Source organism: Mobula hypostoma, chromosome 3 (genome assembly GCF_963921235.1).
Source record: "Mobula hypostoma chromosome 3, sMobHyp1.1, whole genome shotgun sequence".
NCBI classification, from domain to species: Eukaryota; Metazoa; Chordata; class Chondrichthyes; order Myliobatiformes; family Myliobatidae; genus Mobula; species Mobula hypostoma.
This window is the reverse complement of record NC_086099.1, coordinates 104,691,109-104,705,370: the sequence shown is the minus strand read 5'-3', so window position 1 is coordinate 104,705,370 and position 14,262 is coordinate 104,691,109. Positions and strand designations below refer to the sequence as shown.

The 14,262-nt window shown below is 40.4% G+C and overlaps 1 protein-coding gene across 5 annotated transcripts in view; it reads right to left on the bottom strand.

Moving 5' to 3' along the window:
- prdm5 (PR domain containing 5) overlaps window positions 1-14,262 on the bottom strand; it is a 331,962-nt gene that overhangs the window by 295,984 nt on the left and 21,716 nt on the right. Inside the window, exon 2 of one of the 5 annotated variants that reach the window (XM_063042230.1) lies at window positions 11,976-12,024. The exons of the other annotated variants lie outside the window; for them this stretch is intronic. Within the exon in view, the coding sequence (XP_062898300.1) occupies window positions 11,976-11,996 (21 nt within the window). The 5' untranslated portion in view covers window positions 11,997-12,024. The remainder of the gene's footprint in view (window positions 1-11,975; window positions 12,025-14,262) is intronic. 5 annotated transcript variants of the gene reach the window in all.

Below are 14,262 nucleotides of genomic sequence, written 5' to 3'. Positions count from 1 at the left end.
TTAGTTTGGAGGAAGTGGGAGGAGCCAAAGGAGAAATTATTAAGAGTAAGGACTAATTCCACTAGACGGAGCAGAGTGGTGGTAGAGGGTAACTGATTAGGTCTGGAATCCAAAAAGAAGCGTAGAGCTTTGAGACCTTCCTGATGGGGGATGGAAGTATATAAGGACTGGACATCCATTGTGAAAATAAAGCAGTGGGGGCCAGGGAACTTAAAATCATCGAAAAGTTTAAGAGCGTGAGAAGTGTCACGAACATAGGTCGGAAGGGATTGAACAAGGGATGATAAAACAGTGTCGAGGTATGCAGAAATGAGAACAAGGGGTGATAAAACAGTGTTGAGATATGCAGAAATGACCTATGTTCACCATTCTCTATCCCCTTTTCCCTCTCTCACCTCATCTCCCTGCCTCCCTATCACCTCCCTCTGGTGCTCCTACCCCATTTTCTTTCTTCCATAGCCTTCTGGCCTCTCCTATCAGATTCTCCCTTCTCCAGTCCTGTATCTCTTTCACCAATCAACTTCCCAACTCTTTACTTCACCCCTGCGCCTCCCAGCTTCACCTCACCTTGTGTTTCTTCCTTCCCACCCCCACCTTTTAAATCTGCTCCTCGTCTTTTTTCTCCAGTCCTGCTGAAGGGTCACGACACGAAACATTGACTCTTTTCCATAGACGCTGCCTGGCCTGCTGAGTTCCTTCAGTATTTTGTGTGTCTTTTTCACAATTTATGTTTGATTCACTGTTTTTTATCATTTTAAATTGTAGGAAGATTCCACTATAGTGGATCCCAGTAAATTGGAGCACATCTAGACCAGTTCATTTTGGCCCAAGTAAGCAGCATAGTGTCCCAAATAAACAAAGGGAATTCCAGCTATTTTCTCAATTGTTTTTTGTTCTTTGAGTTGTCCCAAATAAGTGGCTGCCCCCATTAACCAATGGCACAGTTAGCCAGAATCCACTGTATTTGGCAACTGTCCATGAGGAATGCATAACGGAGATTGATGGAAGGGACAATTTAACCATAATAAAATGGTGCACTAGATTTTGGATAAACATGGATCACCGCAGCAAATCTAAGGAGGCTTATTGAGTTTTATAAAATGTTACAGTAGAAATTAGTATATGTATATTGCTTTAATCAGAGCTATCTTTATGGATATATTGTGTATGGGTCAGCTTCACCAGCGGTCCTAAAGCCCCTAGATAAAGTTCAAGCTCAAGCACTGAGATTATGTTATGGTGCTCTTAAATCATCCTCAATTTCGACACTCACAGTAAAAATAGGTGACGTTCCTTTTATGTGTACGCAGGTTGCAGTTAGCAGTGGTTTATTGGGTTAACATGAGAGGACATAGAGTTGGTTATCCAATATTGGCAACACTCGTAGCGTGTTGGGAGCACTGCATTCATAAGGTCTTCAGTTTTAGGTGAACAGGAAATGAATGGGCACAAAATCTTGGGTTGATTAATATGGAATATCATCCCAATGTACCCCTTTCTGTCACTCCTCCATGGTTTTTATATTTGCCTGTGGCTGATTTAAGATTGATTGTATATCAGTGGCACAGGTAGTTGAGCAAGGCAGGTGTTATGGCTTCTTGCATATCCATGCAGATAATTCAAAAGATCCAGTATCATATAGTTCAAGAGTTTCTCTTTGTTCCAAAGTATCAGGTGATTATTAAGAAAAGACAATCAGAAAAAGTATCAATATTCACATCTGAGATGGTTGCTATCATTTTAGCCTTGGAATGGGTTGAAGAAGTACATCCTGATTATCCTTCTGTGCTCTGATTCATTCTCATTTTTGACATTTATTTAAACAGGTATTTCAAGGTATAGGCCAGGCATTCTTCTTGAGATTCGACAAAATCTGTTGAAGCTTCAAGGTCTAGGTTTGTGTATCCAGTTCTTAAGGGCTCCTGTCCATGTTTGGATTGAAGTATATGAGATGGCTGGCATTCCAGCCAAGCAATGGCTTAAAATTAAGGATGCATAAAGGGGAGGTGAAAACCAAAATTAAAAAGTCTTTAAATAAATCCAAAAAAAAATTCTTTTTTGGATTTATTTAAAGAAGATAGATTGATGTCCTTTGAACAATTAACTGATAAATATTCTCTTTCATATTCACATTTTCTGCAATACCTTCAAGTTAGACATTTTTTACAAAAATATTTAAGTAATTTCCCTTACATATTGGAGGCTGACCTGTTAGATACTATTATGAGTATGAATCCTTTGATTAAGGGTTCTATTGGAAGAATTTATAATTTATTATTACAATGGGATAAGCGTCCTTTGTCTAAGATTAAACAGGATTGGGAAAAGGAACTTAATTTGACTTTTATGACGGAGGATTGGATGTGGATATTGAAATTGGTTAACTCTTCTTCAATTTGTGCTAGCCACTCATTGATTCAATTTAAAATGTACATCGTTATCATTTGACAAAGGAGAGACTTTCTAAAATCTTTCCTAATGTTGATAGTCATTGTGATAGATGTAAAACTGAGATAGCTACACTGACACATATGTTTTGGTCTTGTTCTATATTGTAACGGTTCTAGAAGTCGGTTTTCTCAACAATTTCTAAAGCACTTAAAATTAATTTACAACCTAATAAATTAACTGTGCTTTTGGGAATAGTTCCTCAAAATATTCATGGTATTTCTGTGTCTGACCAACATGTTATTGCATTTGTTACATTGATAGCTAGGAGGGCCATTTTGTTGAAGTGTAAGGATACATCAGTTCCCACTTTGTCACAATGATTCTCTCAAGTGATGCTATGTCTCAGTTTGGAGAAAATTAGAAGTCAAACCTTTGAACCTTTATTTGATTTTGAGAAAAGATGGGGCTCATTAGCTCGCTATTATCATTTGAGTTAATTGATATAATTTTTCCACGATCTAATTGTAAATTCTTTTAGTATATTTTCTTTTCTTGCTGGCGGTTTGATGCTTATTTTTAGAAGCTTTTTGTATGACACAAGGCTCCGGGGTTGTACACCTAATGGGTTCTCTTTTTTTTCTCTCACTTTTCTGCTCAGTAGGTTTTTTTTCTGTTATCACAAAATTTTGTTTTCAATCTTTAAAATGATGGGTTTTTTTTGAAGCATTGTAAGCGTTGTTACTTCGATGTACTCATGTTATTTTTCCTATATATATATATATATATATATACACACACACACACATACAATAAAAAGATTTGAAAAGAAAGAAAATTAAAAAGTCTATTCGATCACTGTGGCAGCAAAGTTGGGACAAGGAGAAGAATAGAATGGCATTTCTATAAAATTTAGAGGATGGTGGGAACTCAACTGGGAGATGGATATTAAAGGTTGGGGAAGTTATACTTGAACATTTATGTATTGGACATACTAAGCTGAATACTCCATTGTTCAGAATTAATATGCATGATACAGGCACTTGCAGGGAGTGCACTTGTCAAGAAGCGGTGCAGCATATACTGTTTGAATGCAGTCCCTATGAGGTGCAAAGGAAACATCTCATTGCTAAATTGAGGTCTTTGGGACAGACGCAGTTTAAAAAAAAATGTGAAGTTTGTTAGGATATCACTGCCATAGTAATATTTATATCTGTATATTCAACTTTCTGAAAAGCATTAGACTTTTTGATTTTGAGATTTTTTTTTGGGGGGGGGAATTAAGCAGGTAAACTTCCTGTTTCTTTGCTCCACACTTCACCTCAGTAGCTGGTGATAATGCACCTTATGTTAATCTGCCAACCGCCATTAAACTTTACAAGAAGACGAAATCGGCATATTGAGATAACCAAGTTAAGGTCTTGTTTTTATAAACTTGAACTTCGTAACTAGGAACAAGTTCGTCAGACAAGATGGGCAGATCATGTTTTTGGGGGAGGGTAGGTAACAGTTGGCACTGGCAGGGAAGGTATTGAATGGTTTGTTTCAGAAAATGCAGAGCGGTCAGGATAACACAATGGCAACATAGCCTATATTAGGAGCTTAGGAACAGATGATATTGTGAGATGAGAAATTTAGAGGCCTGTCTGAAGTTCAAAAAACCTTTGACAAGGTACCACACGTGAGGCAGTTCAACAAGCCATGAGCCCATGGTATTACAGGAAAGATTCAAACATGGAATAAAGCAGTGGCTGATTGGCAGGAGGCAAAGAGTGAGAATAAAGGGAGCCTTTTCTGGCTGCTTGCTTGTGATTAGTGGTTTTCCACTGGGGTCTGTGTTGGGACCAATTCTTTTTACATTAAATGTCAATGATTTGGATAATGGAATTGACTGCTTTGCTGCAAAGTTTGCAGATGATGTGAAGATAGGTGGAGGGACAGGTATCTTTGGGAAGTAGAGAGGCTACAGAAGGACTTAGAACAGTTTAGGAGAATGGGCAAAGAAATGGCAAGTGGAATACAGTGTAGGGAAGTATATGGTCATACGCTTTGGCAGAAGTGAAAGGGTTGACTATTTTCTAAATGCAGGTAAAATAAGAAAAAGCTGAGGTGCAAAGGGACTTGGGAGTCCTGGCGCAGGATTCCCTAAAGGATAATTTGCAGGTTGAGTCTATGGTGAGGAAGGTAAATGCAATGTTAGTATTCATTTCATGAGGACTAGAATATAAAAGCTAGAATGTAATGTTGTCAATCCTTTATTTTAGTATATTTTAAATCTTAAATTAATATTTAAACCCGTGGAATTATCACAAATGAAGAAAAATGAAATGTAATAGCCAACTCAAAAAACAAAATTTCAGTTTTACTGAAATTAACATCAATTCATTCCAAGTACAGCAATCCTGAATGATTCAAACTCCAAATTAATATTAATGTTTCACTTATTGTAATGTTGAGACTTTACAAAGCATTGGTGAGGCCTTAATGGAGTTTTGTGAGCATGTTTGGGCCCCTTATCTTAGGAAGGATGTGCTGAAACAGGAGAGGGTTCAAAGGAGGTTCACGAAAATGATTCCAGGATAGAATGACTTGTCATATGAAGAGTGTTTGATGGCTCTGGACCTGTATTTACTGCAATGTAGAAGAATGAGGGGTGACCTCATTGAAACCTAATGAATGGTGAAAGGCCTTGATAGAGTGGATGTGGAGAGGATGTTTCCTATGGTGAGAGAGTCTAAGACCAGAGGATACAGTCTCACAACAGAGGGCTGTCCTTTTAGAATGGAGATGAGAAGGAATTTCTTTAGCCAGAGAGTGGTGAACCTGTGCAATTCTTTGTCACAGGCAGCTGTGGATGCCAAGTCTTTATGTATATTTAATGCAGAGGTTGATAGATTCTTGATTGGTCAGGGCATGAGGGGATATGGGGAGAAGGCAGGAGATAGGCTGAGAGGAAAACTGAATGAGTTATAATGAAATGACGGAGCAGACTCAATGGGCCAAATGGCCTAATTCTGCTCCTATATCTTATGGTCTTATAGTCTAAAAGCACAGTTAGCAAGGAAATCAAAGACAATGCCATTATGTTGCCTGTAGGGTTTAAGTAACTACAATGAGATCATCTCTAAAATTAATAAATTAAGGACTGAAACTCAACATCTCCAAATTAAGAACAGAGATCAAAAACGTGTAAGGGTTGAAAACTAAGATATGAAAATCATCAAAGCACTGTACAGCTCCTCACTTACCTAGCACACAATGATTAATCGTCTGTGAAACTGGGCAATCGACAGAAGCCTCTGGACATGCAGGAGTAATAGCAATCATCTTCCAAAATAAATCAAAATCAGAAAATACCACTGATGTTCAACTATTAAATACAAACAAAAAAATACCGAAAATAATCAAAGCAGGACAAGCATCATCCGCGGAAAGAGAAATACTTCATGTTTCAGGCTTGCAATCCTTCTTCTGAACCGTGAAATGATGAAACAAGTCAGGTTAGTGAGCTGAGGGTTAGTGAGCTGAGAAGGTGAAGAAGAGCATTGTGGGAAATGAGAATTTCACTCTCAAGGTGAAATAATGTGATAGTTAGGAGCAGTTAAGCTCCTTTGCCTTTGTAACATGTTGCCAATGTTCTACAGTCTAAGACCATATGATATAGGAGCAGAATTAGGCCATTCTGCCCATCAAGTCTGCTCCACCATTCCACCATAGCTGATTTACGACCCCTCGCAACCCCATTCTCCTGCCTTCTCCCTGTTTCCTTTAATGTCTTGACTAATCAAGAACCTATCAACATTCACTTTAAATATACTCAATGATTTGACCTCCACAACCACCCATGCCAATGAATTTCACAGATTCACCACCACCTGGCTAAAGAAGTTCCTCCTAATCTCTGGTCGAAATGAAAGTCCCCTGATTCTCGACTCCCCCAATATAGGTTACATCCTCTCCACATTCACACCATTTAGGCCTTTCAATATGTTTCAATGAGATCCTCATTCATTCTTCTAAACTCCAGTCTGAGTACTGGCCCCAAGCCATCCAAATCTCCTCCTACATGAACCTCTTCTTGAACCTCAAATGCCAGTACATCCTTTCTCGGGTAAGAGGCCTAAACCTGCTCAGAATACTCCAAGTGTGGTCCGACCCATGCCTTATAAAGCCTCAGCATGATACCCTTGCTCCTATATTCTAGTCCTCTCAAAATTAATACTAACACTGCATTTGCCATCCTTATCACCGGCTCAAACTGCAAGTTAACCATTAGGGAATCTTGCAAAGGGCTCTCAAGTCCCTTTGCATCTCTGATTAATGAACTTTTTCCCCATTTAGAAAATAGTCTACACCTTTGTTCCTTCTATCAAAGTGCATGCCTGTACATTTCCCTGCACTAAATTCCATCTGCCGCTTCTTTGCCCATTCTCTGTATCTGTCCAAGTCCTTCTGCAGGCTCCCTGCTTCATCACCACTACCTGCCCTTCCACCTATCTGCAAACCCGGCCACAAAGCCATCAATTCCATCATCCAAATTGTTAATATATAAAGCAAAATGAAGCAGTCCCAATAGCAACCCCTGTAGAACACCACTAGTCAGCGGCAGCCAGCCAGAATAGGTCACCTTTATTCCCACTCTTTGCTGCCTGCCGGTCAGACAATTCTCCATCCATGCTGGTATCTTTCTTGTACACCACAGGCTCTTATCTTGATAAGCAGCCTCACGTACGGCAACTTTTCAAAGGCCTTCTGAAGATCAAAGTGAATATCATTCACTGACTCTACTTTGTCTATCCTGCCTATTATTTCCTCAAAGAATTCCAGCAGACTTATCAGATAAGATTTCCCCTCATGGAAGCCATGCTGACTTTTGTCTATTTTATTATGTGCCTCCAAGTACCTTGAAATCTCATCCTCAATAATGGACTCCAACCTCTTCCCAGCCATTGGAGTCAGGCTAACCAGCCTCGAATTTCCTTTCTTCTACCTCCCTCCCTCCTTGAAGAATGGAGTGACATCTGCAATCTTCCATTCCTCCAGAACCATTCCAGAATCTAGTGACTCTGAAAGATCATTGCTAATGTGTCCACCAGCTGGCTCTTTCAGAACCATGGAGTGTAGTCCATGGAGTCCAAATGATTGATCTACTTTCAGACCTTTCAGCTTCCCAAGCATCATCTTCTTAGCAATAGCAAATACATTCACATCCGGCCCCTGACACTCTTGCACTTCTGGCATACTGCTGGAGTCATTCACAGTGAAGACTGGCGCAAATTACTTATTAAGTTCATCTGCTTTTTCTATGTCCCCCATTACTATCTCTCCAACATCATTTTCCAGCGGTCCATTATCCACTCCCACCTCTTTCTTAGAGGTCCTTTTCTGCAGCCTCTTTCCCAACTCTCAATATGCACTGTGCAGGACTTCTTCTCCCTTTCTACCTCGATCATTGGGTCAATGTGCACCATGATCTCTGGCTGCTCACCCTCCCTCTTGAGAATCTTCTGCAGCTGATCTGAGACACACTGGACCCTAGCACCTGGAAGGCAACAAACCATCCTGGTGTCTCTTTCGTGGCCACAGAATCTCCTATCCGCATACCCCCTAAATACAGACTCCTATTACTATCGCACTGTGTGACTTTTGCCTTCAGAGCTGGCCACAGTGCCACTGACTTGGCTGCTGTTGCTGTGTCCTGATAGATCATCCCCCACCCCCCAGCAATATCCAAAGGGGTAAACTTGTTACTGACGGGAAATGGGCCATAGGGAAATGCTGCATTGACTATTTACTTTTCCTGGTGGTCACCCATCTTCTATATGAAACCTGCACTCTGGATGTGACCACCTCAGTAAAAGTCTCATCTATGAGTTTTCAGCCTCATAGATGATCCTGAATACATCCAGCTCCAGCTCCTTGACATTATCGTTCAGGAGCTACAGTTAGGTGCAAATTAGTCAACAGGGAGACTGTTGGTACCCTGAAATCCCACATCTCACAAGTGGAGCATTCCACTGACTGAACTACCATCCTTCCTATAATTGTTATATTTCTAACTTCTCAAGGTTAAGTTCTAGTCTGCGTCAGTTCTCGCTCATGCCTGTTGAGCCAAGCCTGGCCACTCTAACACTGTCCACTCCAACAATGGCTGCTCTACTTACATCTTGCTTCTTTTCAATGGCTCCTGCACGTGCCTCACCAATGAAAGACCTCTCATCAAAACACTGCATTGTCTACCCTAATCAGACACATCCAGCAGGCTAGTTCCACCAAGGCTCCACCAGCAGAAATATTCCTTTTTCCCTTCCTTTTCAGCTCTTTAAAAGGATTCGTCCCTTTGTGATTCCCTGTCCCACTTCTTCATCCCCATCTAGTACACTCGGTCATATGTGTGTCAGTATGTCGGTGTATGTGTCAGCGTATTTAATTTAGCATGGTGATGATAGGTCTCCTAAGTACGAAGGTGGGTTTTTTATCTCCATGAGGAGTGTACGGTGATCACTCCTACCAACTGCTGTAGAACTTTGTGCATATTTACGTTGCATTTGCAATTATATACAAAATGATCAACTGTCTAGGGTGATTGTTTTTTGACTGTGACTGTACTTTGTTTTTTCAAAATCTACCATGGAGCAAAGTAAAAATACTTACATTAAAATCTTCTCCTTGATGTACCTAAGAGTCTATACACCCATTATTGAAAGTATAGTCTAAACAATGTTTGGAAAGTTGAAACATTACATCCTATCTATGAAGATAAGTTGAACAAACTAGAGCTTTTCTCTTTGGAGTGAAGGATGATGAAAGGTGAGAGGTGAATTAGTAGGATGGACAAGATAATGAGAGGCATACATCGTGTGGATAGCCGGACATAAATGACTAACATTGGGGGGGGGGGGAGGGAGGGAGGCATGATTGGAGGAAAGTATGGGGGAAATGTCAGAAGTAAGATTTTACACACACAGAGCGGTGGGTGCGTGGAATGTCTGCTTGGGATGATGGCAGCGGCAGATACATTAGGGACATTTAAGAAACTCTTAGATAAGCTCTTGCATGATAAAAAAAAATGGAGGGCTATGTTGAAAGGTTAGATTGATTTAGAGTAGGTTAAAAGGTTGGCACAACATCGAGGCATTGATCGTGTGGACAGGCAGAGGCTTTTTCCCAGGGCTGATATGGCTAACAAGAGGGGACACAGTTTTAAGGTGCTTGGAAGTAGGTACAGAGGAGATGTCAGGGGTAAGTCTTTTACGCAGACAGTGGTGAGTATGTGGAATGGGCTACCAGCAAAGGTGGTGGGGGCAGATACAACAGGGTCTTTTAAGAGACTCCTGGATAGGTACATGGAGTTTAGAAAAATAGAGGGCTATGGGTAACCCTAGGTAATTTCTAAAGTAAGTACATGTTTGGCACAGCATCGTGGACATAAAAGCCTGTATTGTGCTGTAAGTTTTCTATGTTTCTAACACAGACCAATCTGCAACAGTTAGTTTGAGATTGGTTTGCTACCTGGACTTCACACCAGACAGCATCAAATCACACACTTTATCCAATGTGTTGCCAGAAGAGTTAACTTGGCTAAAAGGCAAGCTGGATCCTTAAATTGTTGGTGAAGCCCTCACACGCATTTCCTCTATTTCCTGTGCCCACCTCTCCTCAGAGCAGCAATACATTCTTACATCCTCACCTTTCATCATCCCAGTTTCTGCATTCAATACATTATTCTCAATATTTCTGCCAGCTCCAATGAGATCCCACTACTGATCACTTCTTTCCCTCTCTCCCCCTTTCTGCTCGCCACCACCACTCTCTTCATGACCTCTCATCATCTTCTGGAACATTCCCTGCAAAAATAGGAGGTATAATATCTGTCCTTTCACTACCATCCAGGGGCCTAAACAGCTTTACCAACTGAGGTAAAGATTTACCAAACCTCTTCCAACAAACTCCCTAATTCTTTTTTACAACTGTGCAAACCAATCACTGCTCTGAGCAGGAATTTATTTTTTTCTTCTAAACACAGCCTGAAAAATATGTGGCACTTTAAATAAGACTATAAGAGCTGAATTAGGCCATTCAGCCCATCGAGTCTGCTCCACCATTCCATGATTCCAGATCCCACTAAACCCATTCACCTGCCCTCTCACCATATCCTTCAATGCCCTGACTAATCAGGAAACTATCAATTTCCACCTTAAATATACCCACAGACATGGCCTCCACTGCAGTCTGTGGCAGAGCATTCCACAATATTCTTTTAATGTTCTTCTGTTCAAACTGTTCTTTTAATACATACTATGAATATTTAGAATGAAAATTGAAAAACAATCACATACATTTGATTTTATTTATTAATTGAAGGTATAATGAAATACAGTGTAACAAAGAAAACCTTTCATGTTTCAAACCTTTAGACAGCTTTATTGTTCAGCAGGCTGGAGGTTTATGAACAATGAGCTACCAACTTCCATTCTGTGTTTATTGTTACAATTTGTAACAGTGTTGTAACTTGAAACACAATGTAAATATGTTGAAGCTCTAAAATGTTTCAAAGTAAAAGTTATGGTACGTTTATTTAGAAAATTTATGAATTATATTCATTAACACATACAGGGCACTTTCCAGCCTGAAAACACCTATGCTTTTAAACAGAAAAGCCTATAAAAAGTAGTGGATACATCCCAGTCAGTTATGTGTAAAGCCATCCCCACCATTGAGCATATCCACAAGGAAGGTTGTCACAGGAAAGCACCATCCAGCCCATACATCCTTCTCACTGTTGCCATCAGGAAGGAGGTACAAGGGCCACAGGATCCACACCACCAGGTTCAGGAACGGTTACTACACCTCAACCATTAAGCTCTTAATACAAAGGGAACAACTCCACTCAACTTCACTCACCCCGGCACTGAAAAGTTCCCACAACCTATGGACCCACTTTCAAAGACTCTTCAACTCATGTTCTCAATATTTATTGCTTATTTATTTATTTTTCCCCTTTCTTTCTGTATTTGCACAGTCACTGTCATTGGTTGTTTGTCCATTCTGTGGGGTACTGTCTTTCATTGATTCCTGTATTTACTGTGAATGCCTGCAAGAAAATGAATCTCAGGGCTGTATATGGTGAGAGGTATGTACTTTGAACTTTGAGCTCTTCTAGCATTCATTTTTTTTCCAATTTCCTGCACCTTCAGTTTCTTTTGTCCTGGATCTTTTAATTATTACTGAGAAATTAATCATCCAGAATCAGTCCCTATCTGAAAAAGTTGCCATCACAGCCTTCAGCTGATTCAATTCATTCCAAGAAAATTGAAATTAGGGGATGCACTGGACACTGTAGAGACAATAGCACTGATATCATCCAGCCATGAGACAGAAGTGTTCTGAAAGTAGATACCTTGCTGCCAATGCTGTTTGAATACAGCCTTAATGAAAGTGAAAAATCACCTGAGCATTTCCCATCCAAAATACCACAAATCTAATCTGGCAAATTACCAAACCATCAGCACACTGCAGTCATCAACAAATTAATGAAGTGCACTGTTGAATATGTTTCCAGGTGGCACTTCTTCATTGGTACTCACTTTGGGTTGTGTCTTAACCATTTGGCTGCAGATCTTTTTATTGCATTTGCTAAAGAAAAAGAAAAGAGCTGAAATTGAGAATGGCTGCCCATGACAACAACCTCTGAAAAGAGACTCTAAGTCTCATACACTCCTCTGGATAAGTAACAATATCCGATCACAGCACAGAGGCAAACTGGCACCATTCTGTATGTTGTCCCCATGGAATGCATGGCTTTTCCCAGGTGCTCTAGCTTCCTCCCACACTCCAACAACTTACCAAGTAAATTAATTGGTCATTGCAAATTCGCCTGTGTATTGCTAAGTTAATAAATAAATAAGATTCTACTTACAATCCGGTACTGAATATTATGCCCCAACACGAGGACTTTGAGTGAAAATAAGGAGCCTTGGTAAAACTTAATAGGAATGGATTCCTTTGGCTAGAGGTTATCTAAGGAAGATGTTTATGGCTGCTGGAGAATGATCATTTCAATTCAAGGATTATGCTGCAGGAGTTCTCCAGACAGTACAGAAGGTCACGTTCTGTGGTTTAAACAATGACCTCCTCTCAATAAGATATTGATATCCATTAAAGTCTGTTGTGCATTCATTTTGGTTTGCAACTTCTCACATACAAAAGCAGTCCATGATGACATGCAACAAGAACTCTTCAACATTCAGACACAAACTGTTAAGTGGAAAACAATGTTCATATCAACTAGATGCCATATATCCAAAAATAACCACTTCTAACAAGAGAGGAAAAAACTGAAGCACTAACTCCTGAAAGTCAACTGTATTCAGATTCCCACACGCACATCATCAACATCTTACAACACCAACAGAAAGGTGATTAGTCCAGCTCATAAATATTTTAGTTGCACAAACACACAAGAAGACTTTTGTTTTGCGGCAATTCACCTTATTGTCAAAGCCTCTCAACTACTTACAAAATAAAACTCCGACAACAAATCCGGGGGGGGAGGGGATGCGGGGGAAGAGGGAACTACTGGCCTTTGTCCTCACTAGACTGTAGCCTGACATCCCGGATCGATACATGGACATCCCACGTCCATGTTGCTGTACTTCGAATATGGAGAATGACTTCGAATATGGCTTAAGACTTTGACCTGTCCTCTAATTCCCCACTCCACTTCCCTGTCCTCAAGACCTTAACCTTGCCCCCAATTCCCTGCTCTCTGTCCCTAAAACCATCTCTATGAACCAAAAAAAGCACCAAAAACCAACTAAACTTGAGCTGCAACTTCAACAAATTTCGCAGCTCGACACCATCTTGAGTGTGTAGGAAAGCCTCCAACAGCAGGTGCCTCTCCAACTCATATATAAACCTGACTTGGAATATATATCACCACAACTTTATTGCTGCTGGGTCAGGGTAATGGAAGACGAAGCACAGTGGGTCTTCATACAGATTTAAGTAATTTAATATGACAGCTAAATCCCACCTTCTCCATCAAAGTTTGTGATGGGCAATAAAAGTTGTCCTTACCAGCTATGCTCACATTCTGTGAATGAATACAGAAAAAAGTTCACCTAAGAGCTTACAATCCAACAGTACTCAAAGGAGAAAAAGACAAATTGCTAAAGAGCCCAGCAGGTCAGGCAGCATCTGTGAAAGTAGAGGGATCATGAACATTTCAGGTTGAGACCCTTCATCAGGACTGGGAAAGTAGAGAGGAGAAAGCCAGTATAAAGAGGGATAGAGGAAGATGGAAAGGGGGCAGATGGAGCTAAGTGGGGAATGGATTTGATGTGGAATTGGGAGACACTAGCATGTGTGTGACGAGCAGAAGCAGATTAAAAGAGAAAAAAAAAATAGCTGCCACCTTAAATTCCTGGGATTTATTTCCCAGCAGCAATAAAGTTGTGGCAGTACATTTCTAAGTCAGGTTCATAAATAAATTGGAAAAGAATTTGTTTGTGAAGGTTTTCCGACGTGTTATAGACTGCACAGGCCAAATACCAGGTACTGTTCTAGTACTTCTCACCTCAAATGCGTATTAAACGTTTCATCCCTGGGAAAAAAGATACTGTTTATGCCCCTCATAAACTTATAAACCATTATCAGATCTGCCTTCAGCCTCTGGCACTCCAGAGATAACAATCCACATTTAGCCAACCTCTCATTATAATACATGCCCTCTATTCAGAGGGCATGTCTGTGGTGGCCAGTGCTATCATGTTTGCTGTTGTGTGCTGGGGCAGCAGGCTGAGGGTAGCAGACACCAACAGAATCAACAAACTCATTCGTAAGACCAGTGATGTTGTGGGGATGGAACTGGAC